At 46.5% G+C, this 26,754-nt stretch overlaps 1 protein-coding gene across 1 annotated transcript in view; it reads left to right on the forward strand.

The window, feature by feature from the left end:
- Positions 1-1,116: 1,116 nt before the first annotated feature.
- The window catches only part of LOC120849016 (sodium-coupled neutral amino acid transporter 9), a 45,709-nt gene continuing 20,071 nt past the window's right edge, over positions 1,117-26,754 (forward strand). Inside the window, exons 1-10 of the mRNA XM_040221104.2 lie at positions 1,117-1,473; positions 2,137-2,263; positions 2,711-2,799; positions 4,491-4,554; positions 6,393-6,486; positions 9,596-9,766; positions 11,866-11,898; positions 16,931-17,098; positions 19,161-19,265; positions 21,440-21,546. Of these exons, the coding sequence (XP_040077038.1) occupies positions 1,349-1,473; positions 2,137-2,263; positions 2,711-2,799; positions 4,491-4,554; positions 6,393-6,486; positions 9,596-9,766; positions 11,866-11,898; positions 16,931-17,098; positions 19,161-19,265; positions 21,440-21,546 (1,083 nt within the window). The 5' untranslated portion in view covers positions 1,117-1,348. The remainder of the gene's footprint in view (positions 1,474-2,136; positions 2,264-2,710; positions 2,800-4,490; positions 4,555-6,392; positions 6,487-9,595; positions 9,767-11,865; positions 11,899-16,930; positions 17,099-19,160; positions 19,266-21,439; positions 21,547-26,754) is intronic.

Below are 26,754 nucleotides of genomic sequence, written 5' to 3' on the forward strand. Positions count from 1 at the left end.
TTGACTGGTGTGTTTACCGCGGCCAAAAAAGTGGTCCCTCGATTTCCGCCTGATGACGTCATAGAAGTGTCATGCTGTCGCCGGTCGCGACCCTGGTGGCGTCCCAACAGTTATGGTGTTTGTACCAGATGCCTGTTCTGCTGCAGGTCGCTTTCCACTGTGACAGTTCACGGAAGCTGGTGCAGCCGGAAGTTGGGACACCTAACGGGACGCCGTGACGACAGCGACACTCGCGTTCGCTCGTGCTTTTTGCCAGCATTTCTACGGCCAACCGCCAGGATCGCGACAGGCAACAGCATGACACTCGCGTCATTTGTTGCCGCATCGGGACCACTTTTGATCTATGGGCGGGATAGGACGCTAAACACACCAGTCGAAGACGCGCTCCAGGCACCATAGTACGACTGCACCGTGACGGACACGATGTGCAGCGTCTGTGGAGCGTGCGAAGAAACCATCGAACACCTGCTCATCGAGTGCAAGGCACTACTTCCAGCGCCTATCGTGGGATCGCGTATCGAGCAAGCACTCGGTTTTACTGAGGAACACAACCATATAGCCTGCTCTAAGCGGCGACTCGAGACATTTCATTTCATTTTTCATTTCATCTATTGTTCCCTCAAAGCGCCCGGAGGCATTACATGAGGGGGGGAGAGACAAAAGAAAAAGTTCGCTGCAAGAACAAGAAAACACTAACATTGAAAACAGCACGCGACAGATCGCGTGCTGTTGAAAGACTCATCGATAACACCAGTGTTTTTTGTTTAGTTAGACTCTCGTTGCAAAGAGATTGCGCTGCAAATATACATACATACATACATACATGGTCTATTTTTACTTTTAAGAAATATTATGCATGAAAATGAACGAGACTGATTAATCAAGTAACTAATTCCTTAAAGCGTAGCGTTTAATCGGATTAAATTTTTCAATCGACGCCCAGCCCCCCCAGCCCTACAACTCCAGGGACTCTACTACAACCAACGTCTACCAAATTTGCGCCTCACATTTGTCGTCTGTTCGCTTCCTACCCGCTCCGTCACCGTCACAGGAGAGCGTCCGCTAGGTGGCGCCACTAAATCTTGTTTATTCTTTCTATCATCATCATCGTCATGTCCTTTTCCTAGCCCCCTAGCGGCTAGCCCGCTGCACGCGCTGCAACTGGCATCTGCTGGAGGTGCTGAAGGTACCGGAGGGAGTCTACGGAGGCGTCGATCGGCCTCGTCTGCCTGATGAGCCTTACTTTGAAAAATTGCGAGAAGAGTGGAGGGTAGTTCGCGCGCGGTGTGCATGCTGCAGGGGGCAGCTCTCTCTCGATCCTGTCTGGTCGTGGCAGTGACACAGGCTCATGGACGACGATGAACGGGCTCCGCTGCTCCAGACTCCCGTCAACCAAGGCGCCAGCGAGTCACTGCGCAGCAACCGCAGTGCGTGCAGTTCGACCAGCGAGGCGCTATCCAGCCAGTCTGTCAGGTCAGTCTTCGTGCCACTGCACGCCGTTCGCTCGTTCACCGAGTGACGAGCGCTACAAGTTTTCCACAGCAACCAAGTTGCGACATATCGCAGATAAAGCTCGCTGATAGCCGTATTATCCAAAGTCAGATAGCCTTCTGACCGATTTCTCGTCGAGGTCTCGCATGAAGACCTCGGGGGTTTGACATGAAAATGCTCGCCTGTTTCAAGCTGGACCCTATCCGAGGAATTCGTGTTGCAGCGCGAGGATCTAGGAATGAACTCTTCTATTTTGGTTCACATCTGTCATTGTATCATCCCTCTTCGTGTTTGATTTAGGTGATCAAGCTGTCCTTTTTATTCTTTCCGTTGTGTAAAGATAAGTAATGTATTCATTCGGGTGCAACCTTCACTTATATTTACTGTTGGAACTGTCACAGTGCCGTAAAAGGGATGAAGCCTCGTCGGGTGGCTTGAGCTGCCTCTTGCTTCACCCTCCCACACGATTGCCTGAAAATAAGCATAATTATATTCATTCAGTCATTCATTCAACCTTCTGGAGCGTACCTAAAGCCACAGTAGCACTGCTTATTCATTGTGCCAAAGACATTCTACAGACGTGTTCAAAACTTGCATATGTATGAGTTGTCTGAATTTGGCTTTTTTCTCTGTGGTCTCCCGCAGGAAGCCCTTCCACTACCCGGTCGGGGAGCAGGGCCGGGTACTGTCGGATCCAGACTTGAACGCCGCGGCAACCTACAGCCGCTATCGCTACTACAACAAGCTCGTGCATCCAGCCACACAGCTGCTGGTTAGGCTTCCTTTATCGTACACGCTAAGGGATGTCTCTAGGGACTTGGAACGGCGCTGACAGATGCGGGCGCCGTCCTTTGTAAAGGGCCTCTTTAGCATGAGCGCGTGGTGTCGGCATTCCGACCCTTGCGCTCGTGCCACTTTGGCACGGTGACTGAAACATGTCTCCCACCAACGCCTATAGTAGCCTCCTATTCCGCCCACGCGTCGAAAGCTGTCTCGAACTGGCAGCGAATGACAATGCAAAAACCGAAGTGTCGTGCTGTCAGATGCCGTGATCGTGGCAGTAGACGTTCCGGAAAAAAAAGTAAGAGGGGACGTGATTGTTACTGTCGTCGCTGCGTCCCGATCGCTGGCTGCCGACGCTTCTGAGCGCGGGGTCTATGTGAGTCTGGCCCGTCTCCTGGGTCCTGACGCGCTGTTTTCTTGTCGACCTTTGTGGCAGACGATTCCCGACCATGTTGTGCCGGCTTACTTCCTGGTCCCCTTCTTCAACACCGAGGCGGGAGGAGAGCAGAGCAGCCTTGTGACGATGTGAGTGGGTGTTGCGGGACAGCTGTGGAACTCCCGGTGCACGCGTGCTAACTTGGGTTTCGGCGCTCAACAAGAAAGTTGACGATCTTGCCAACTTTCTCGCCGAGTGTCCAACTAAAATGTCCTCTGTGCACGAAACACGACTCGTCGGAACCCACTGTAGCTTTCTTTGAGAATGGGCTACCTATGTGGCACAGAAAATGTAATAAAATTTAAACATTTTTCAAAATTCGTTAAAAGTTTTTGTTAGTGCGTTTTGTATGAATTTTCCTGTAAGTATAGTGGGGAGAGTTGCGTACCTTTACGTCCGGGGACCGGTACTCAAAAGGGAGCTCGATGCCCGTCCCACCGCGCGGCCGACTTTTACCAGCGAGGGCAGTCGCTGCGCCGGGTTCGCCAACGCCATGGCAACAACAATGATCCGGTATCCAACAGCGTTTATTGGGAAACAGCGGTCCCTAACAGTACACTGGGGTCAAGCGAGTTGAGGAAACAGAGTGCCCACAGCGCCGGCCGACCGGAGAGCCCGAGGGGTATCGCGAGTGGAGTCGTCGCTAGTGGGCCAAGCTCACGCCGCTACCCGTCTTGGTAGGAGTTTGGGCCAGGGCTCTCTGCAGACTGACATCCACTCGGAGTAGGGGACGCCGGCTGTGAGAGCTAGGGGAAACGCTAGCATTGAGTCATCGCAGGTCGGATGAGCTCGTATGCCGCGACTCAATCTGTTGACCAGATTCCAATCCAGAACTCTTTGATCAGACAGCTGTCCACTCGGAGGAGGGAAGGCCCGACTGCCCGACGCAATTTAGCTTGCCCTCCAAAAACGGGAGACGCGCAGAGGAGTGCGAGAGGGTAGGCCAACATGGTGGCGTACTCTCCCCGATATGATACGGAGGAAGCAGGACGTCTTTGGGCTTACGCCCTCTCGGGGGAGGGAAACCAGTGGCTCTCACAATGTGGGCTTTAGCTGCAGAAATATGCCACGGGAGAATTATTTTTCTTGATTCATCCATTCATGACGATATTGAAACTTGCTCCCATTTGTGCAAATATTGCAATCATAGTAGTACAGTCTAAATGCAAAAATGTTCCAAAAGCCGGGATTCATGATTAAAAACAAATACCTCCGACTTGCATGACAATACCAGCAATTTATAATTAGACGTTTCGTATCCTATGCGGGAGACATCATCAGTGGAGCCTAAGAGCTTAGGCTGCACTGATGATGTCTCCCGCATAGGAGATGAAACGTCTACTTATAAATTGTTGGTATTGTTATGCAAGTCGGAGGTATTGGTTCTTAGTTAGTACAGTCTAAGCTCATTACAACAGACCTGGTTACAACAGACATTTGGATATAGCATACCGATATGTGAAGTTCGGTTGATTTTCCTCTATGTACCAATGACTCAACTTGATATCTGCATACAACATACTCCTTTTACAACAGACCAAAATCTTGTTCAACATCAAGGTCTGTTATAATGAGCTTAGACTGTACACGTGGGGGAATTTTCAACGCAGTTTCGCTGCGCCAACCGGGGGGGGGGGGGGGGGGGGGGGCTGCGATTTATTCAGTAGACCAGAAAATATGGTAAATATAATTGACCAAATGGGGCAAGTTCACACATTCTAGAGGTAAAAAAGTTGAGATTATTTTTTGGGGGCAATGTTTGATCGCTTTTCCTTTGCAGATTCGCCATCTGGAACACAATGATGGGTACCTCTCTACTGAGCATGCCTTGGGCCATCTCACAGGTCAGTGGGGTTTCAAAGCCCTCGGGGGGCCTCCCGCACATTCTAGTAATTACACGCGACTTACGCACGTAACTCAACGAGCTCAAACCCTCGTGGGGCTCCTTAGCTCATCGTTAATGTGCACAGCTCAGGGAAATCCAGCGTGTCGACTTATTCGTTAATGCTAATTTTGAATTTACATTCATGCTTCAAGTATTCGTGCTCCAAGCCTCGGCAGGGCTTTCTCTCAGAGACGCTGCACGTGACGACGTTACTGCCGTCGAGGCACGACATGCGTGCCAAGTTGGGTACGCACGTTAACATGAAATGCGTATTGAGTTCATCGCCCCCTTCGGGACCGCTTTCAAGGTGCGGGTGGAATGAGACACCAACCCCACCGGTCTCAGATGCGCTCCGGGCAGTTTCGGATTACGCGTCACCCCCGCCCTTGCCATGTTGGCAGAGACCGAAACGCGTTTCGGACTGGCGCGCCCGGCGTGCACTCAGCCCGTACGTCGGAAAGGGTCCCAAAACGGCGACATACAGTGCAATCCACTTATAACGATCAGGAGAAAGCCGAAAATTCATTCGTTATAACCGATAACCGTGGTATCTGAACTAGAAGCTGGATGTTTCTAGTCTTGAAACTCTATGTTATAAGCAGTACATCCTTATATATGGTATCAATATAAGTGGATTGCACCGTACGACGCTGTTGGGACTGGCGTGTCGCTCGGTTGGACATTGCTGTCCCGGCAGTTGGTTGCGGAAGTCCCTTCGACAAAGTATGGGCGAACACCGGGGTCGCCGTCGCTACCGCACCGCAACCCGTCGCCGCAGAAGTTTCCCCGGAGTAAAATGGCGAAGTGGGTGAGTTGGTTCGTGACTTATAGGATAAAAGCGCTAACAATAGACAAGCACAAAAAAGTAAGACGAACAGGACGTGCGCTTACTCTTAACTGAACATTTGCTTAAAAACGGCTAAAGCAAACAACTACCGATAAAAAAACACACTGAGTCACTCAATGACATCACCCATCACCACGTGTCAATAAAATCAAGCTCTCTTGGATGCAGAAAAATTGACGACCAGCTGACGCAGCCTTGTTCATTGCAGAGATTGTCTGTGCCAGCCCAACTTTCAAAATACCATGATTGTGGGACGGGCCTGTGGAAAGGTTGCAAGGGAACTGCTAGGAGTGCATTCCATAAAGAAAAAGGGCACTGAAGGCTGCATAAGCCAGCCATCAATTTTTATGCATCAAAAAGGGATAGACTTTATACAGAACGCAAATTCATGTGCGTCTTTTGCAGGGGTTGTGATGATGTCGGAATGCCGAGCTCTGATTGGCTTTGAATGAAAGGATAGTGGGTAGACCTCAGTGCTAGCTACCTTGAGGTCTACCCGCTAACCTTCCAATCGAAATCAATCGGAGTTCGACGACATTCTGACGTCACCGCAACTCCTGCGCAGGATGCGGACGACTTGCTCTCCGCATGGACACGGGGTGATGGGTGATGACATTGGATGGCTCGGTGCATTTGTTTTTATCGGTGGTTGTTTGCTTTAGTGGTTTTCAAATAAATGTTCAGTTGAGAGTTAGCACTCGTCCTGTTCGCCTTCCTTTTTTGTCCTTGTCAATCGTTAGCGCTTTTAATTTTATAATTCCGCGGAGCGTTGGTTTCCGCTGCCGTGCCTACCGCCGGGACCCTGGCAGACGGCGGCGTGACGCTCGTGCAGCGTCATCTAGTGGAAATCGAGAGGCGACGTTTAAGGGCACGACAAGCGCAGCGGTCGGAGACGTGCTCCAGGCGGCAGTGTGGAAAAGGGGCGAACCGGGCGGTTGTCTGTGTTGCAGGCAGGCTTCGCCACGGGGACCCTTCTGATCCTGGCCATCGGGGGGCTGTGCCTGTACACCGCCTTCAGGGTGTTGGACAGCACACGGCTGGCAGGTGGGTGCACTAGGGACGCTCGACTCCCGGACAACTTGCTAACGCAGAGTGTGCTTTACGAAAAATCATAGCGAATGAGCGTCGGGAACGACCGACGGGGACGAGTGGTACGCTGGGAGGATTATGCTACGTTGAGGCGAAACGTAAAGCGTAGAAAGACCCATGAAAATTGATATAAGACACCCCAGCGGGACACATACCTGGGTCGGTTCAGTAGCCGTCGAATACAATTGACCCATTTTCTTTTTACAAATGTGAGCCGTCTCTTGGCTCCCGAGAGACTTACGGTCACGCCGTTTCGGCGGGCCTTCCGAGCCTGTTGATGCTGCAACTCCTAGGACGTGGAAGTTCTACAGAAATCACGAAGTTGGGATTTAGCGAGGTCCTCACGCTGTGCCATACAACGGATGAGAGAGGATTGGTCGTCTTACGGGAGTAGTAAAAAGGCAGCGACTATTTTGTCGTATTTCAGAAATTACTTTGACATCTATGACGTCACTCGTAGAACATAAATATAGTAGCTTTATTATTTCAGCGTTCCCTGTCACTGCGGCAGTCATTCATACTTTCGTTCTGTTTAGTTTCTGTCAATGTTGTGTTGATGAATCCACGTGTCACTGTATTACATTCCTAAGAAGTTTCTGTCCTACTCGGCACTGGGAATGTCCCATTCTGTGTGTGTGTGCTCGACTGGCTCGGCGGTTCATCCTATCGATCGTGACATGCCTGGCAGCTATGTTTTGAGCTCTGGCACGTAATTTCGGCATGCGTCTTGCTTAAAATGTTGAATTCAAAGGCGAGCTGGATGTCCCTCTATCTTGCCTGGACTTAGCAAATGCAAGTACATGCACTACGTAACACTGAGAGTTTGGCACATTTTTATTGCCTCCGCGCCTTCACTACCGTGTGAGTGCATGTTCGTATGATCGCAAAGTCTCACTTTGCATCTGGCTCCCACCCTGTTTTCAACCAGGTTTCGTGGGTTTGTTTTTTAGTCCAGATTTTGTTTTTGGTTTTTGTATAACGAGTGGGTGGGCTACGAAACAGTTGGAACATTATATAAAATATTGTGAATGCAAACATAGTTTCCTTGATGTTTCTTAATTGGTGCAAACAATCATCAAAGGTTCTGATGTGCCGAGCAAAAAATTTGATATTACAGTCTGCGCCACGGCTGTTTGAGATACACTCATTTTCCGGCGGCAAATGTCGTTCAATTAAGTGCAAATTTTATAATGAAATTCAGCTGCTTTGTTTTTATAAAACACTTCAAATAATTATTGTGAAAAGCAACAGTGCCGCATTTTGTAATGTTTATCACAAACAGCAAACATTAGGTGCGTCCTGATAGTTTATAGTTTTTTTTGCATTTCCCATCACTTAAAAGGTCATCAAAACTGCAGTCGACTGCAGGACATTTGTTTTCAGAAGAGGCATGTTGAACAGTGACACAAACTGCAAGCAAGATGATATTTTTTAACTGCAATTTTCTACCACTTTTCAGTTCGTACTCCAAAGCTCCGTAGTTCCACGTTCGAGACGTCACAATGATGAAAAAAATATCTTAACGGGAGACTTCAAAATGATTTTAAAGATTGGTTTACATATTCGAAACGTGGTGTCATGGTCGTTGAAACTCTCATTAATTTAAACTCTCCTAATTCAAACTTGCGGATAATTCAAACTAACATGCAGGTCCCATCCTATGCGTCTCTGTGGGAGGGAACTCCTGATAATTCAAACTTTTCTTTATTCAAACAAATTTCCACACCCCCTCGAGTTCGAATTAATGAGATTCGACTGTAATACTTCAAATTATTTTGAAAGTGGACGTCGAAATTGTCACTGCCTATACTCGGCGACAACTTTTCTTGGCAATGCAGTGGAAGGTACAGGCTCGCGTCCCCTCTCCCATTTTGAGTGTACGCAGGCTCTCCTCCTCCCCCATTTTCGGGGAGAGGAGGAGAGCCCGCGCACACTCAAAATGGGAGAGGGGACGCGGGCCTGTACCTTCCACTGCATCGCCAAGAAAAGTTGTCGCCGAGTATAGTAATAAAATCTCCAACAAATCTCTCGCTAACCGTTCCCTCGGATAACCACCTGGAGAGCTGGTCATGAAACATTTCATAAACGTCTTAAGAAGTGGTGCTACGGTGGGGGTTTTTGTCCCCTCGTTTAGCCGTAAGTTTGTGAGGATGCAAAGTGCGCAACGACACCTCTTTTCGACGCTTTTGTACGAAGGGCATGGCGACACTGTGGCTGCGTAACCCAGCTTCCCCGGAAAGATTGGGCTCCCAGCAAAATGTGCCGGCGAGAGTGGTGCGATGCCATACCAGGCGACCGCTTACCTCGCTGATATCATGCATTGCACAAATGCCGCATAAGGAAGCGCCCATGTGGAGCTCTTATTCGCTCGGTCTTGTCCTGGCTGACATCCATAGTGCAGGATGAAAATAACTGGCACAAACCACACGCAGAGTTAGCATGATGGAGCGAACAGGAACTTTTTTTATTAAGTGCCTAAAATTAAAGCTTCCCTTAAAAACATTTATGTTGCGAGAGCAGAAGCGGGTCTCGTAACCTAAATCTTGTAATAAGACTTTTTTTTTATTTTGGAAAAGGGGGGGGGGGGGGGCAAGTTTTTTTGTGGAACTTAGAAGCCCTATTCGGACACTTACCCCCCAAAATTACACTACCTTGGTCATGCTAACACAGGCCGAAGAGCAAAGCACATTTTTTTAATGAGCTGGGCACGGGCTTTGTCTGTATGTGACGACATGAGGTCGCATGACTGTGATGTCACAGGGTGTTATGGTGTCATGTCACGTCGCACTATTCAGTGACGGTTCTTCATGGCGATTCTTTGACAGTTCTTTATGGATGTTCTTTGTGACAGTTCTTTGTAAAGGTACTTTGTGTAGTTGTTTGTGGCAGTTCTTCGTAACAGTTCTTTTGGATGACTTCTTGCGACAGTTCTTCATGAGGGTCTTCTCATAGATTCTGATGATAAAAGGCAGTTTGTTAAAAGCTTATGGGAATGCAGCGTCTTTTTAAGGTCCCCTCTATCAACGTGGTGATAGAGGGGCCCACGGGGGCGGGTCGTGTGCAGGTCCTGCCGGAGGGGGCCCCGTGGAGTTCTCGGACGTGTGCAGGCACCTGCTGGGCCCCTGGGGGGAGCGCTTGGCCATGGCCTTCTCCCTCCTGCCCCTGCTGGGGGCCTGCGTGGTCTTCTGGGTCCTCATGGCCACCTTCCTCTCTGGCACCGCCCACTTTTTGCATGGTGGGTGGGTGGGTCTCCCGTTGGCAGATTTCTCTGTGGAGAAGTCTGGTGGCAGGGTTCAACCCCATCTTCGCCGGACTTCTTTGTTTCTACTTACTTTTGCTCTTCTGGAACCTTCCAGATCGATATTGCGTATTTGTGTCAGTGTTCACCGAGAACAGCCCTGCTGTTTCGTCCCGGCTGCGAAAATAGCCGGGTGGTTTCAGTTAAAATCAAGCACATGTAGGTGTCGGGGTTGGTACATTATTGGCAATAATAAAAAAAAAATAAGAAAAATAAAAGATGACATTTTTTTATGAAGCAGGTTGAAATATGGCTCAAATAATTTTTTAAGAAATTTAAAAATTTTTATACTTGATATTGTGAAAATAATTAACCTAAAAGGGTCAATGGGACATGTATCGACGTACAGGCGTATAGGATTTGATAAGCAGTGTACAATGAATCTTGAGATGCCAGGCTCCAAATACCTATGTCACCAAAACATCAAAGATGCGAATTTTGGCATTTTTTTTATTTTTGGCATGAAATATGCCAAAGGAGTTTAGTTTAAAGAAAAAATACGCCATGTGGGGTACCTTTACAAGAAATATTACTGTGAGTATTTTTGTTTTTACCTATTTCTAACAACTGAGAGAACTGGGTACAAAGGTCAAGCAGCCTGAATGTAGCATTTTACCTTGCTTCACTTCAAAATTGTTTTGAAAAAATATAATTTTTCTAAAAGATTTTTCAAAACAATTTTAAAAGGTGGTTTTATTCATTATGGAAATGGGGCTATAATATATAATTTTCTAGAGAAATCAAAATACCCACCCTGACCATCTCTATGGGGAGGGAGTACCTGGCATTTCAGCCAATTTCGTTCGGCCTACATACTAAGCTTTGCCTGTCGTTTTGTTTTGTTTTTGTTTTCTTGCTTAACTTAAAATTTTCCAGAAATATTTTTACATGCCTCTATTAAATTACTTGAATGCAATTCATTTCCCTTACATTTTAATCCATCTGTACCGCCTTTTTGCGTGCAAAATCGGACTCGAATGATTGAAGCGAGGACAAACAGACCAAACTTGCGACTAAAAACCAAAATTGACCTATGAAGCTGAGCCTTTTCTCATAGTGGGGAAAAACAACAGTGCGGCTGTGGGTCATTCAGACTTTGCACCGAAGAGAAGAGAAAACAGCAGGGATGGTCTTTGCACTTTGTTCATCGTAATGTTTCCATACTTTAAAGGAAGAAAAAAGTTTTGTGAAGGAAGCCACGCCATACAAAAAAGAAGGCATGCACTAGCGATTACAGACATCTGTTCATTCCTGGAAAATGAGGAGTGTGCTCTGTTGTTTCAGGTTCTTTTCGTCAGACAAAGCTTCTTACATTTGTTTAATAATTTTTGCTTCTCTTCTTTCTTTTTTTCATTTTTTTTTTCAGAGTTGTTTGTGGTGTCTTCATGTCTGAGAAGGCTGACTTTTTTATTTGAAACTCCCCCTGAAATGGTTACTGTTCATTGTATCTACAACTCCAATTATTGTTTTTACTTTCTTGTGATTTCTGATCAGTTATAATAGTTCTTCGAGTTTCCTTTTTACCATATGCAAGTGTGATAAAGAGGGAGATGTTATCAAGAAGGTTTTCGACAAGCCATAATTGTGGAGCTCAGAGCTTTATGAACCGGTGTGTTGAAAAAGGAAATTTACTGGATAGCACATTACACATTTATCCGATTTCTATACTTCTAAAAGCCCGGGCATCTATTTGCATTGCTTTGCACGTTCAAATTGTTTGTGCTATATTTTTCAGATGGGCAGTCATCTTCATCTTCAGAGTACTCCTCAAAAAATCTTATTAACAGAAAACCGAATTTGTCAAAATGAATTTGGCATTACTCTTATCGGTTTATTTTGGTTCATAGAAGAAACAAATCCTTTTGAACGAATACAGGGTGATTTCTCGGAGGAACGAAATGGGCATAGTCTTGTTTTTTTTTCTCTTCTGGTCTTGGCCATTATATCAACGCTTCGTCTAGTCTGTACGGAATTTCCAGACTTCACGGTAAACTGGATTTTTTTTTTTTTTCAATTTGGTGATTGTTTTGTTTCAGGTCACATCGCTGGGACGGTTGGAGACGAGAATGGTAAGCTTTTGTCGTCTGGGTTTTGTTGTGCAGAGTTAGTGGGAGGTGGGGGGGGGGGACAGTCTAGTGGGCCTAGAATTTAGAGTGTTTCTGACTGCTCGATCGGCGTTGCCTGGTTTCTCAGCTGCATTTGCGATACGAGCTGCAAGGAGGCCGAGAAAGTGTTGGTCGCCGCTATTCATGATGCGCCATTATTTGTTGCATCTTCATCGTATGTTGATGATGGTGATGATTGCCTTCAAATTGAAACTAACGTAAATTGAAACTGACAATATTCACATATTGTAACAAACATAATCTCAATGTTCACTCGGGCAAATGTTGCTTATGTCTGTCAGCAAACCATCCAAGTATTTATGCTATGAGAGCTATACTAAACACTAGACTTATCTTTGAGAAACTGTATGGCGGGGATCACTAGTTACATCGACGAATGTGTGGCACTAATGATTGTGCAACATTGATTGTTCCTTCCTGAGGCGTGTTTACATACAAAACCACACGCACATGCAGATCAAACCCCCACTAACATCTGTGCCGCTGAAGAGCATCGCGGCTCAAAAAGAGCCTAATTAACCCGTGATTTGTTGCTCAAAAAGGGATTCAATGAACCCATGGTGACATTCTGCAATATTCCCTCCTATACACTGCAAATGAATTTTGCAGCAAAAGCATGAGACAAGCCGGTGTCCTTTTGAGTGGGTCGCGTGTTCAAATGCCATTGACCGAAAAAAAGTTGGGCAGCATAATCACACTTCCTTAGAGTGAAAAAAAGTGGAACACTTCTGCTTTTTGTGGCAGTGTCATGCATCAACAGGGGTATGGCGACAGCTAGGCATTGGACCTGCGTGTACGCGCAGCCTCCACGCTTCCACCACGTCCGTCGCGTCAATGGACTTAAAGGACACATGCAAAGGGAAAAAAAAAACATTATTTTAAACAACCTAGATGGAAACTGAATGCCATAAAACAAATTTATTTTCAACAAAGAAAACAATTTTTAGAGCTATATTTATGGCGCGAAACAAATTTCTAGTTGGTGCCCGCGGGAACTGCCCCTGGTCACGTGGTGGACTTGTGCGCCGCCGCCACAGAGCCACACCGCCGCCGCACGCTAAGCATGGTGCACCGCCGGTTCAAGGCATTTCTCCTACGCCGCCGCCACTTAAAGGGAACACTCCAGCGCGCCGTCGCTGTCAATTTCTGACCGGCGCGCAGGTCTATCACGTGGTGTTTGCGTTTTTTCAGGAGCTTCCCTTGATCTCTAAAAGTTACTTATTAATCTTCGTTTTTTGTTGGATTTCAAACGAAGATGAAGAAGTAACTTTTAGAGACCATAGGAAGCTTTCGAAAAAGCGCAAGCACCACGTGATAAATAGCGGCCAGTCACGTGATAAATAGTGGCCACTTTTCCGCGGGTGCCCACAGGCGCCAACTACTTGCGCTGTAAATAGAGCTCTAAACATTTTTCTTGTTTGTTGGGAATTTGTTTTATGACTTTCTTTTCCTATCCAGGCTGTTTAAAAAAAAAAAACTTTCCTTTGCATGTGTCCTTCAAGTGATGGCGGCACCCAAGGGTTCCTGCTCAAGTTTGTGCATGCGCTGAACGGTTGTCGAGATCAGTCTGTTGCACTACCTCATCATCACTTTCTTTGCAGCTCTGTTTCAAAGACATTTATAAGAGGTCCTTTCATGAAGGAGGCTTATGGTGTGCTTAAGTAAGGGTGGGAGTAATTTCCCTGGTTTTTGGTATTTTTCCCCAGTGGGGGAAGTGTCTTGGATGTGGATTTGCTTTTAAATATCTTTTCTGCCCAAAAAAAAAAAAGTACCGTATTTTTCGGATTATAAGTTTCACTTTCGTATACACGGACTCATCTCTGTTACGTCACGGCACGGTGGTGGCACGTCGGGCGCACTTCCGGTTCGGGGCTGTGGGCAGAAGTCTCCATGTGAGACGTGTATTCCTGCATTGTTTTGAAAGGAATCGGACAAAACCCTGTCTTCTCGTTAAAATGCCGCGACTGGGGCTGTACCAAGAGAGTCGAGAAAGATTTGAAAGTCAGTTTTCATGTGCTCGGTTCGTCCAAGAACGTGGATATGTGCCGTGAAAAGAGAAAACCAGACGCCATCGGACCATGATTGCTTGGGCGAAAAGCACCTTCGGTTGAATTGACGGATACTTGTGGTCATCAGAATTATTTGTTTTGTTACAACATATACACCGGAAAACCGTCAAGTTGTACGGACCACCTGCGGACTACGTTTAGTGCGTCTTCAAGTTCAAACGGCTGCGTGATCGTTCCGTCGTCTGCTCTTTCAGATGTTTCTGCTTGTTGTCTGCTCTTTTAGACGATACCGGCCCGTAGACCAAACGTGGGTCTGGTACTTGCGATAAGAAGTAAATGCGGGCCTCAAAAGACTTAAGTTTAAAGGTTGGTAAGCAGGCTCAATGTAAACAGTAGATACAAGGAGATGCTGATAATCGTTACCAGTGTCCATCATCGACTTTTTATGCCTGATTCACTCGGTCAGATTCTGCTTGCGATTTTCAGTATCGACGTCGACATCTCAGCTACGGTTGAGGCTTTTGCAGCCCGAGCGACGTCATGACTGAAAGTAGCGAGTAGAACGTCACCATGTGAATCAGGCTTTAGCGTCCATTTTGCGGCATCCACGCGGAATGAATCGCCGCTTGTTACATTATTGAGGCGAAGTTTTGCGGTGTAACGAGCCTCGTTAATTTCGCTGAGGTCGCTCAGGTAGTCAGACATTGCCAGGAAGACGTAGAATCAACAATTCGAACACGAAAAAGGGCAGGGGGACTCGCACCGATGCCGAAAACATAGCATTTCAATGGTTTGTTTATGGGCGACGGCGAGCTTCTTGCCCACACTCCATCGCGCATGTGCGGCGCCGGTGGCGTCCGCTAGGGGCGATCCGGTTTGTTTGTAAACAGGATTTGGTGTATATTCAGCTGTTTTCGCGGAAAAGTTGGGATATAGGTCGCACCTTTGTATAAGTCGCCCCTCTTTGCACGGCTCACGCGATGAGCTTTTTTTGTTTTACGCGCATTGGTATCGCGAAATCAGAGTTTAACACAATCGGCTAGATTGCGCACACCGTTTGACACACAACTTTGACATTTTGACTCGTGAGAAATGCCCATAGCATGGCGCTATCTGATGGTGGCAATCAAGTTTTTGCACCAAAAGGACGTAAAACGCACAAAATAAGAACATAGTCTGCTTTATTCGAGCATACGCATGCTAAGGGAATGAAAGTTTATCGTGCCAGACACTTGTGAGCCAAGCTTTAGGCCACTAGGCCTAGCCTAGGCCAAGTTGCAGAGACGACTCGAGCATCGATGCGCAGGCAGATATATAGATCTTGACAAGCTTCTTTCGGTGCCGCTAAAAGAAGGCTAGGCGCAGTCCTTCCTTTTACATGTAGCAACACTGCTGTAGCATGGCAGATAAAAACTGCTCATCAAATATAGGGTGGTTCAAGTCACTAGGCTCGATCTGAAATTGACCGTAAAAATCAATGCCTGCACATACCCATCTAAACTTTTCGTGAAAGGTGTAATTCACAGGCCGGTTTTTTCTTGTAAAATTACAAAGCGTAGCTCTCTTTCTGTAAAAAAATAAGGCGAAGAAACTTGCCAGGGTCTACGGCGGGCAGCAATGCAGACGACAGGGGTCCAGTACAGGGTGTGTTTGGCGTTCGCATTGATAGATGGCGCTACCTCCTCATCGCGACGGCTCGCGATTACAGTGGTTTATTAAAGTTAATATAATCTTTTTGAAATGTACCTTTGGTTAAAAAATAAATGCAAACAATAAAAACAAAACTTAAAAGTAAAAAAACGCGTCTGCATAACGGCGGCACTTTTGCTGCCAACGGATTTCGTCTGCGTGTCGTCTGCTTTCTTTCGCTGGTCGGCTGCACCTCCAAATGCTGCTCCCAACGCCATCTATCAATATGAACGCCGAACACACCCCACTACTGGACTTGGTCGTCTAGGTCGCCGCCCGCCGTAGACCCTGGTAAGTTTCTGGGCCCTATTTTTTTACTAAAAGAAAACTAGGCTTTGTAATTTTAAAAGAAAAACCGACCTGCGAAATACACCTTTGACGAAAAGTTTAGATGGCTACGTGCAGGCGTCGATTTTTACGGTCCATGTTAGATCGAGCCTGGCGACTTGAACCACCCTATAGAAAGTTAGATAGATGCTAGAAAATTTTCTGCAATGCATGTGTATGCCAGCCCACTTACCTTTCAGTGTTACTGGACTGAAGCAAAATGATATGGAACCATGGCTGAATTAGGCAACGTCAATCACATGCTGTAAAAGCTTTATTCTCACTGTCTTGCCTATCCACACTGAGCTGCTTCGGGGAAACCGTAAAATTTCTTGCTTTCTGAGTCAGTTATGAAAAGTGTAACAGCTTAAAGTGCGGTTACAGCAGTGCCTCCTGGAAAGGGCAATACCACCTAAGGCTACGTGGTTACGGTGCCCCACAAAAGATATCGCACGGTGCTTAAAAAATAGTTTGTCGCACCGTGAATTTAAAAAAAAGAAGCATATAAGTTGCATTGTTGTATAAAACTCACCAAGAAAAATATTTTTTTTTAAAAATGCGACTTATACATTGGAAAATATGGTACTCAACTAGATAAGACGGTCAGGGAATTTAGGGAATGTTGTTGCAGCAGGCGTTGCTCATCTGGGAATGAGGATCGATTCCCTGGTTATCGGTATTTCTTATGAGGAAAAACTCCCTTGTTGTGTAGCTTAACATTAGAGAGTTTTCTCTTGTCAGGGAAAAGTCTCAAACTAGAGAAGACAGTTAGGAAACAAAAGAAATGTTGTTAAAACAGATGTCTCTCATTTGGAAATGAGGGTAAATTTTCTGTTTGCGGGTATTGTTTCTCGTTAGAAAAAACTCTTACGTTGTGAAACTTTCTCTGGCTAGCGAAAAGTCCTGAACTAGGGAAGTCTGGTCAGTAAATGTAGGGAGTCTGATTCCAGGGGAGGACCTCATCTGCCGGCACGCGTTCAACGGGACCCTTGGTGTCGAAATGTCACCCTTCTCGGTGCTGGAGAGCAAGTACACCATGCCCCTAGTCCTGGTGGTGTTGCTCTTCCCGGTCATCAACCTCAAGTCTCCCTCTTTCTTCTACAAGTTCAACGCACTCGGTGAGGCAACGTCTCTCAGTGTAACCTGTGGCACCTGAAGTTGAGCCGGTTCTGCAAGAGATCTGTAGTCTCAGCAGGCAGAGAATTAGAACCAACATTGTTTATCAAAATGACTAATTAATTATGTTTGACTAACTACTTAGAATTACATGTGGCATCCTGAGCGGTATTCAACAAGTACCGGCCGTTTGGGAGCAAAAAGAACTTTGTGTCTTTCACCGCAAGGGTAAACTATGCGTCGCCAAATGCTTAGTCTCTGCCAAATGTGGCGTTAGTGGTTGGGACCAGATGCCAAAGTTTCAGAACTCTCCGTTTTCTGCATCAAACTTATGCCGTAAAATCACAAGCAAGCGCCCACTCGAAAATTTGAAGGTAATCATGTAAAACGACGAGCGCCCCTTAGGTCAAGAACATGCAAAGATATGTACTTTGTGTATTTTCCAGATGTTACAAAATTGGGGGGCGGGCACTTATTGTGAAATGGGTGAATGCTCAACGTTTTATGGCAAGCGAGTTTTGGCAACTTTTTTACTAGAAAGTTGCTACCAGCAGTGGTCCAATGGACATGGAGATGAATGGCATCTGGTACCGCGAACAAACTCCATTTTCTCATCAAACATTTTTTTTAGAATTTCTTATAACTTTTAAACCTGACAACGAGAAAAGTTTTGGAGTTATGTCCGATAGCGCTACAGTTGGGTGGAGAAAAGCATTTGGAAATTTACTGTTTACCTGTGCAGTGAAAACACACTATTCTGTTTTCTTCAAAACGTCCGGTACATTTCTAAACACTTTTTTTTCCAGTTGGTGATGATTCATAAAAACTTGTGATGTTGTCTGTTTCCCACCTCCCTCTGGAGCACCTTTGAGGATAATAAAACTGAACGGAAATTTTTTTTTCTCACATTATGTATCATTTGTTACGTCTGCATATGTTTCTATCGCATAACTGGAGTTATGTGTTTTCCGATAAATCCGAAAAAACCCTCCGTTAGTTTTCATTAATTCGGATTTGTCTGATAGAACTCCAAACTTCAATGTATCAATGAAAAATATAGAAAAGAAAAGGACGGTATTTTAAAGTTTGGTCAGCGCACAGGGTCAATGGTCTTGAGAAAATGCCACCCCAGTTTTATTTTGAATCTCGGACCATTGACAGAAGGGATCTTCTCGCTTATCTCGTCAAGGTCCATTCGAGACAACAGGTCTTTTTTCTTTTGGGTCACGACAGAAACCACTGTTCTGGCTTCCAGTTTGTGCCATGCTATTTGTGTTTCTCAGAGGAAGGTAGGGTTGTGTTTTTGTCGCAGTGAAAGTTATGAACCATAGAGATGGCATAAAAGGGGGAAGAGGGGGTGGGCAGTTGAAGGTTCTATATTTTACCCTTCACCACTCCACCCTGCGTAGCCACGGGGTAGTTGGAGGGATAGGATTGGATGAATACTGGCTTCCCAGCGACTTGATCTATTGATTATGACCAGTTTATTGATTTTGAGCTACCGACTTTTATCGATGCAACACTTGTTTGCAACTGTTGTCGTGGGACAAATTAGTATTGCCTGTTGCAATGGTGCCAATGCTGAATCTAGCTAAACAAAGATCAATTGATACAACCGCATTCTTTTGAATCTAGCACACATTTACACCCGGACATTATTTATTTTTATATTTGAAAAATAGAAAGCACTAAAATTAAGTCTAGAATTTTGGAAGAATTCGGAATCGAACAAAAATAAATTCAGAATTTTCGGCAAAAAAGCAAACTCCGAAGAAAACTCTCGGAATTTGACAAAAAACGAATTTAGAAAACACGGGATCCTACACATAACCGACCACAAAGGATGTTGCGATTCTAGCAGATTGTCGTCACTAAAAGATGCCCTTGTTCACATGTGATTTGTATGTTTTCTCTTTGATATACCTGACTGAAATTTTCCTTCATCGATTTTCCTTGAGATGAAACAGTTGGTTCCTGAATGTGGTGTGGCACCAAAGTGCCCCTACCGACCGCCCTGACCAATCGTGTGATCCAATGCCCATATTTTTCTCTCCCGTGCCTCAGGGACGGTTTCGGTGTTCTACCTCCTCATCTACATCCTCATCAACGCTTTTACCTGGGGCATCAATGTGGACTTTGTGGATGAGACCAGCACCTCGTACGTTCCATGTAAGTCGTAGAATTAACCCCTTGCCTACTCATTTTTTTTTTTTTTGTTCAAGGAATGTTCAGAAAAATTTTAGTTTAAACAGGAGATTGGTATCATAATAAGACAAAAACATTTCCTCGACTTCGAGGTATGGTGTCTTGCTCTAAATCAGGACTTCTGGTCTGAGCCACACTGATGTGCAGATGCCAAAGTTGATAAGATGCTCGCAGGATTTGCACCGTTTTTGTCGCTTCCGTCAACGTCCATCAAACTATCGTCTGACTCCGAAAAATTAGAAAAGCTGAAAGATTCATTATCACATATGCCTGAGCATTAATCACTTTTAAAAAGAAGGTCTCGTAACTCTTCCTTGGCTTAGGCCGACCTCCGCGCCAAAGCCACGTAGTTTTAGTGCACATTTTACGAGGGACGGTTTTATTTTTCCTTGGCTAAATGGAGCATTTTTTCTCTGTCAAACAGCAAAACCAACGACCAAACAACCCAAGGTAAATGGTGCAACAGGGGTGGTTTCACCATCTGTCAAAGAGCGGGCTTAACAAGCATAGAAACCGAAATGCGAGTCACTTCTCGTGGTCGGGCTTTATGGTCCGTAAGGGGTGAAACAAGCATGGGCGTACCAACCGGGGGGGCAAGGGGGGCGCTTGCCCCCCTCTAGTTCTCAGAGTGGGGGGGCAAGACATGTGTTTTGCTCCCCTCCCCCTGAAACAACTGCTACTGGGCAGGGCAAACACTGGCCGGCGGCGCCCAAGGAATACCAAGGGCACAGCCTCCCGACCCTGGGGGGGGGGGGGGGGGAGGGGAGTGGGGGGAGTGGGGTTCTGGTGTGATTTGCCCGCCCACTCAAAAAGAAGTTGGTACGCCACTGGAAACAAGTGGCAGTTGTTACGAGTATGCAAGGGGGAAACGTCTTATGCATTGCGGCCACCTCAAAATAGTGGGGAATAGACGTTAAAATCGATGGTCGCAAGTGTCTCATTTTGCTGGTGTCGCTTTAATAGGCACAGAGAAGCAGCAAATCATCACTTATACAACCTGTATCGAGTTGTTCTGCTATCTAATTTTGCGGGAAAATATCCTATGAAAAGACATAGACTTGGCAACCCCTCAAAAACCTTCAACTTGTTGCAGCAAAACAAACACGCCTAACGTGTCGCCTGCTTCCTTTCTCCACTCTTCTGGCGCTCTCTTTTGCGTCCTACCTCTCGGGGTCATCGACGATGGCGCTTACGTACTTGGTATTTGCCACGTTCTGCCTCAGCCTTTACCTCCGTTATATAAATTGCCCGTTTATTCCCTGTGTAATGGGGGCTTGGAAGGAACGCTGTAGCGGATACCCACGCCTCCAGCAAACACTGCGGGGAACTCTTCAACTCCTCTCATGTCCACATTCCTTACGCGAGTAATGGACACACTGTGCGTAAACAGGGCTTGTGCTCCTACGCTTCCACAGAACACCCATACAGCCAGTCATTGCATTACACATAAAGAGCATACCAGGTACTGAAGTCAACAAAAAGAATCCTCCGCGTCTCGCATGAGAATGTTGTCTCCTACCCATAAATCTCTGGCCTCTTGTGTCGATCACCGTGAATTGCTCTCCGCATACTTTGTAGGAGATGGACTCGCTAGCTTTGTCCGTGAATGGTGCGGCTGTAGTAGACTAAGTGTGGTATGCGATGTTTGAGGTTAGATTGAAAAGTTTCCGGAATCGCCGTTAGGGGACTTTTTTTTCCAAAATATTTTTGTCACCGTGTTGGCAATCTTTTTGTATGAGATGACCACAAATGTCAGATTGAAATCTCAAAACGCCTGGCTTTGACAAGCACTCTAGTCGAGCAACCATGAGCAGTTTCAATGATGGAGAAAAATTAAATGCTAGCGGTCACCAAATTTTTTTTATTGGGTGGGAAAAAGGTGCAACGGACCGCCCCTCCCTAAGCTCCCGAAGGTTAACTTTGTTTTAATAAAATCATTGATATACACCAATCAAAAGTTTAGTTTTTGGTGACATAGCAAATATTGGGTCAACAATTAGATCTCGGCAATGTTTTGAGCGTAACGTCGCATCTCAGCAGACTCCCCCTGCCTCCCATCCGCCAGCCGATTGCCTACCACCCCCCCATGCCTGACCCATAAATCCGCATCTGGCACCGGATGCCTTGCTTCCCTGCAGTGTTCAGGACCACCTTTCCTGCCCTGACGGGGGTGCTGTGCCTGTCCTTCTTCATCCACAACTGCGTCATCTCCATGATGCGCAACCAGAAGAACCCCGAGCACAACGTGAGTCCTTGTTGCTAACGATGCGCAGCTTGCGTTCACTCTAGCAAACGACAACAGCAAATAACCAATTAGTATGCTTCTAGATTGACAGAGACATGGATGTTTAATTAGTTACGACAGTGGTTCTCAATCATTGATGTTTTGCTCTTGTGGATCAACAGAGGTGATGGTGGGGGAAAGGTTTAGGTTAATTATGATAACGATTGAATAAATGGTTATAACTAAGGGCTAGTGTGAAGTAGACTTCTCCCATTGACATACACAAGAGAAATTTCACCTGAAAATCAAAATGTTTCTTCTCAATTCAAAAAACAAAAAAACAAAAAAAATTCCCGGGATTGATTTATGAGGAAGGGCTTCGTGGAACCCCAGAACGTCTTTGCGGACCTTCATTTGAGAACCACCGAGTTACGGAAAGAATGGAATGTTTGTGCCTGTGCAGTTTTGTTTGATTTGTGTTACTGAACATGTATTTGTCTTTCTTTGTTGCGATCAGCCTCATTTTTACCAGACGGGAGGAGGAGGAGGAGGATTTCCGTGAAGTAGTAGAGAGGCCGGAGTTTGTCATGCGGGAAAAACGCCGACGATGTCCCGTCCGAAGAACAGAGGGAAACGTAAAGAAGAGCAGAGAAAGGAAATAGGAGATGGGGAAGGAGAAAGGAAGGAAAGAGAAGGAAAGCCGGCGTTCAGTGTTAGTAATCACTTGTCGCTACACATCCACACCCACACACACACACACACACGTGCTGTTCTGGAATCGGCTGCTTTTAAAATTGTGCTAAAAGTCCAGAGTCCTTTAAGAAACGCAAAAAAAGGACCTGCATATGTCTGCGACGGGCTCGAGAGCCCCGTGGGAAAATAATGTCATCAGTTTCCTCAAGTGGAGGACGAAGGTCCTGAAGTTGCTGGGAGAATCTCTGCCTTTGAACGTTATATTTAGGACATTCCCAGAGCATGTGCTCGGCGTCTTCTAAGACCTTGCAAGCGTCACATAGAGGCGACTTCCTTCGGCCCCATCGATACAGTACTTTTCCGGTTTTCGCACTTCCAGTGCGGAGGCGAAGTAGAACTGTAGCTTCTGCTCGGCTGAGACCACCTAGGAGGCAAGGTTGGTGCCCTGATTCTGCCGCAGGACCCAGTGATGAAATATGCAGGCGAACTTGCTTTTGGAGCCAGCGGTCGTCTGTCGGACACTTGAGTGTCGGAGCGAAATCGTGGGCTCGAGAAGCGAGACGATCTGCTGTTTCATTTCCGCTTACTCCCACGTGGGAGGGCACCCATTGGAAATGAATGGTGAAACCAGCGTCTTCTAGTGCATAAAGAGCTGTTCTTGTTGTTTCCACGAGTTCCCCTATTTGGGTTTGCTTGCGTAGACAGAAAAGGGCTCCACGGGAATCAGTTAGAATGATGGTGGGCTGAGGCAGATACGTCTGTAGAGCCTTTAAGGTTTTGCCGTCTGGTAAGCTCCACTACGACAGCCGAACTTACCAGACGGCAAAACCGTAAGTTGTTGTGCTGTAGTGTTTGATGTGAAGAAAGAAGAAGTGATGAGGTGAATAAAGAACGAAGAAGACAATGAGAATGGTACTGCCATGTCGGCGTTTCCTGCTTACTCTGCTTAATCAATCGGCTACACTACATTTGGCGACGAGGTAAAGTGGTTTTCATCTTCATTGACGTCGCAGCGTCTGCCATGCGAAGCTTGGAATGAGTCGTGCAATGCTGCCGCCGCTTCCTTCGTTTCTTGAACGCCTAGGAGACCTGCGGCCCCATGGGACCAATGGCGGCGCATATTCGAAAATTCCCTTGACTGCGTCGACGAGGCTTCTCTTACGCCGAATTGGAAAAAGGCCTTAGGAACAGAAGGTCAGCGAGTCTTCTTCACGTTGCCTCACGTCTCTGCCGCTTTCCTTACTACACTGCTTACTGCAACGGCGTCCAGGTCAAGTGCTACTGCTTCCGCGTCAAGTGTTACCTCTACTATTAACGGGTATCAAGATGCTCTTGCGACTCTGGAGGCACGGTACGCAGCGACGTACAATGTATTTACAGAACGCCTCAAGTTTCGCCAACGTACTCAAGCTCAAGGCGAAACAATTGATGAGTTCCTTACTGCATTACGAGGACTTGCACAAACTTGCAATTTTGGCTCGTCACCGGACGAGGCGATACGAGACCAACTGGTAGAAGGAGCTTCCATGGCCCACGTCCGGGAACAACTTCTCCTGGAAGGTTCTGCACTTACCCTTGAAAAGGCTTTGAAATTGGCACGCAGCGTGGAGCAGTGTAAGAAGGAAGTGCAAGCCACAGCGGACTTTCCTGCGGTTGTTCAGAAGCTACGAAAAGTCAGAGGAAAGGACTCGAAGCAAAAATATCAACAAGGAGTTGACTTCTCAGCCCCTCAACAGAAAACATGCTACCGTTGCGGCTCAGCAGGTCACCTAGCCAATGTTGCTACTTGTCCAGCAAAGAACAAGACTTGCGTAAAATGCAAAAAGCAAGGACATCTAAGCTCTGTTTGTCGGAGTACGGCATCAGCAATGGAGGCGGTTAACTCACACCACCAGTAACAACGAAAACTTGAGTTTGTGTGAGACACGAAAAGAAACCGATCCTGTCACAAAAGTCTTGGAAGTTGCAGAAGTTCGCAACTCTGGAATTTATGTGACAATGCAAGTGGAAGATCAAAATATCAAATTCCTTTTGGACACTGGTTCTGCGAAAAAATTGTATGGGTGCAGGCGAGCTGGTGAATATTAACCATGTTGAATTAACCTGAGACTGGGGTAGAGAAGAAACATAAAAACGTAGAAGGGACAGACGTCTTCCTGTCTATTTTCTGTCCCTTCTACGTTTTGATGTTTCTTCTCTACCCCAGTCTCAGGTTAATTCAACACTGGTTCTGCGGTTTCTATTATTTCACATGAAACCTACCAGACGAAATTTTGTACCAACCACCCACTTCAACCAGCTGCAGTGCAACTACAGAACTACTCAAGGCAGCGCATCCCATTACTTGGATGTTTTGTGGCAACTGTCACGTAGATGGGTTCCTTGGCACCACTTGTGCCTTACGTCGTGGCACAAGGGACAACACTGATGGGACTGGATGGACTTTCTGCTTTGCGTCTCCGCATTCAAGGATCCACTCTACAGTGTATGCAAACGTCGGCTCCAGTTTCAACGGAATTGATTTCCATCGTGGATTCTACTTATGCCCACCTGTTTACCCCAGGAATAGGTCTGGCAAGGGGATACGAACAACAGGTCAAGGTGAAGAAAGAAGTCCTAGCTGTTGCTGTAAAACTCCGTTGATTGCTACTTATAGTTCGGATAAAGTATCGAAAGAGCTTCACTGCTTACTATAAATGGACATTATCAAACCGATCAGCGCATCTGAATGGGTATCGCCCATTGTCGTTGTCAGAAAAAAAGATGGGAACCTACGGCTCTGCGTGGATCTCCGTGCTCCAAACAAAGCAATCGTTGTAGATTGCTTTCAACTACCAAACACGGAAAAGCTGCTGAATGCTTTGAATGGGGCCAAGGTACAGTGTAGACCGCATATAACGTATGTCGCGGGAGTCGCGAAAATCCGCACTATAAGCGGTACCGCACTATAACCAAAACATCAATTTTTCAGGCCAAAATACATGCCATGAGACAACTTACACTTGTGAAAAGAATTTATTTTATGTTAGATGAAAAATAAAGCTTAGTTTGAGGAAAGTCGTTATTTCACCTGACTAGTACAGTTCCGTCTCAAGTGTGTTACACATTTTGAAAGAAATGAGCAGCTTTTGCCTGGCGCAGCCTTTTAACGGCGTCGCGGGTTGCGGACGGACGTTGAAAGCGTTCAGGATTGCTAACCCTAATCACTTTTCTCCGGAGATGAAAACGCGTGAAAATTCGTATCCTTCACACGGAACGCGCCAGTAATACCTTGAACTTGAGCGCACGCATGAAATGCACCAAATAAGAAATCCGGGCGATGTTCGAGGACACAAATGCTTAGAAATCACCACTGTAGTCGAAGTAAACAAACACGACGACACGGGCGTTTCTGCCGTCTTGAGAGCGCCGCCACGACATCGCCGCACGGGTAGGTGGATCTTCTTTTCTAGTACGTGCTGGGTTATCATAGCGACACACAACGAAAATTCACAGTCAAGGATAGCGCTTTTATGCGGAACGATGAGATGAACGCCGCCTACGACGACGATCACAACCGACGCCGTGTTTGCGGATAGAAGCAGCCGACCCGCGACCGGCATGTAACGCGCGCAACACTTCTCCTCGACCTGCGATTGGTCTGTCGCTGCGGTTGTTTGTTTCCAACGCAGCGGAGGGACGCACGCACGTGAACGACACGTGCGTGCCTCCCTCCGTCGCTATGGCAACTGAAGCCTTTCGCTTCTTCCCGCTTCTTCGAGCAACTCGGCCGACTCGGCTCTGGAGCAACTGCCACGCGAGTGCCGCTTGCTGCTCGCGCCGTCAGCACGGTTATCTAGTGTCGCACAGGGAAGCGCGCTCGCTGCTCCGGTCGTCGGCGCGGCCGGCGGGCTGTTCGAGAAACCGCACTATAACCGGTATTTCCCTTCGCGCGCCTGCATTTTAAGCGGTATGTAATTACATGGAGTTCTATGGGAGACGAACCGGTGGTTTAAAAAAACCGCGTTATACCCGGTCCTGCACTATAAGCGGTTACGTTGTAAGTGGTCTATACTGCATTCTCAAAACTGGACCTACCAGCAGCTTACCATCAAGTCCTTCTTGTGCCGGAAAGCCGTGACCTCACAGCATTTATCACGCTTCAAAACCTTTACCGCTTCAAAAGAGTATGCTTTGGCTTGGCATCTGCAGCCTCAGCGTTCCAGAAGATGATGTCTGACATATTTCACGGATGTAGTGGTGTCCTTCGCTATCTCGACGACATCATCATCTTCGGTTCTGACACAGATGACCATGCAAAGAACCTGCTGAAGGTTTTGCAGCGCATCTCTGGAATTGCCCTAAAACTCAATGACAAATATGTCTTTGGAGTCCCAAGTTTGACGTTCGCTAGACATACTGTCGCTCCAGAAGGTATAACTCCTCTGCAAGCGAGCGTCAAAGCTATACAAGACGCACCTATGCCAACGTATCTTCATTCCCTGCGCTCCTTTTTAGGACTTGCAGGATACTACTCAAGATTTCTTCGTAATTACG

The sequence above is a fragment of the Ixodes scapularis genome, unplaced genomic scaffold (genome assembly GCF_016920785.2).
Source record: "Ixodes scapularis isolate PalLabHiFi unplaced genomic scaffold, ASM1692078v2 PGA_scaffold47__10_contigs__length_4178495, whole genome shotgun sequence".
Classification (NCBI taxonomy): Eukaryota; Metazoa; Arthropoda; class Arachnida; order Ixodida; family Ixodidae; genus Ixodes; species Ixodes scapularis.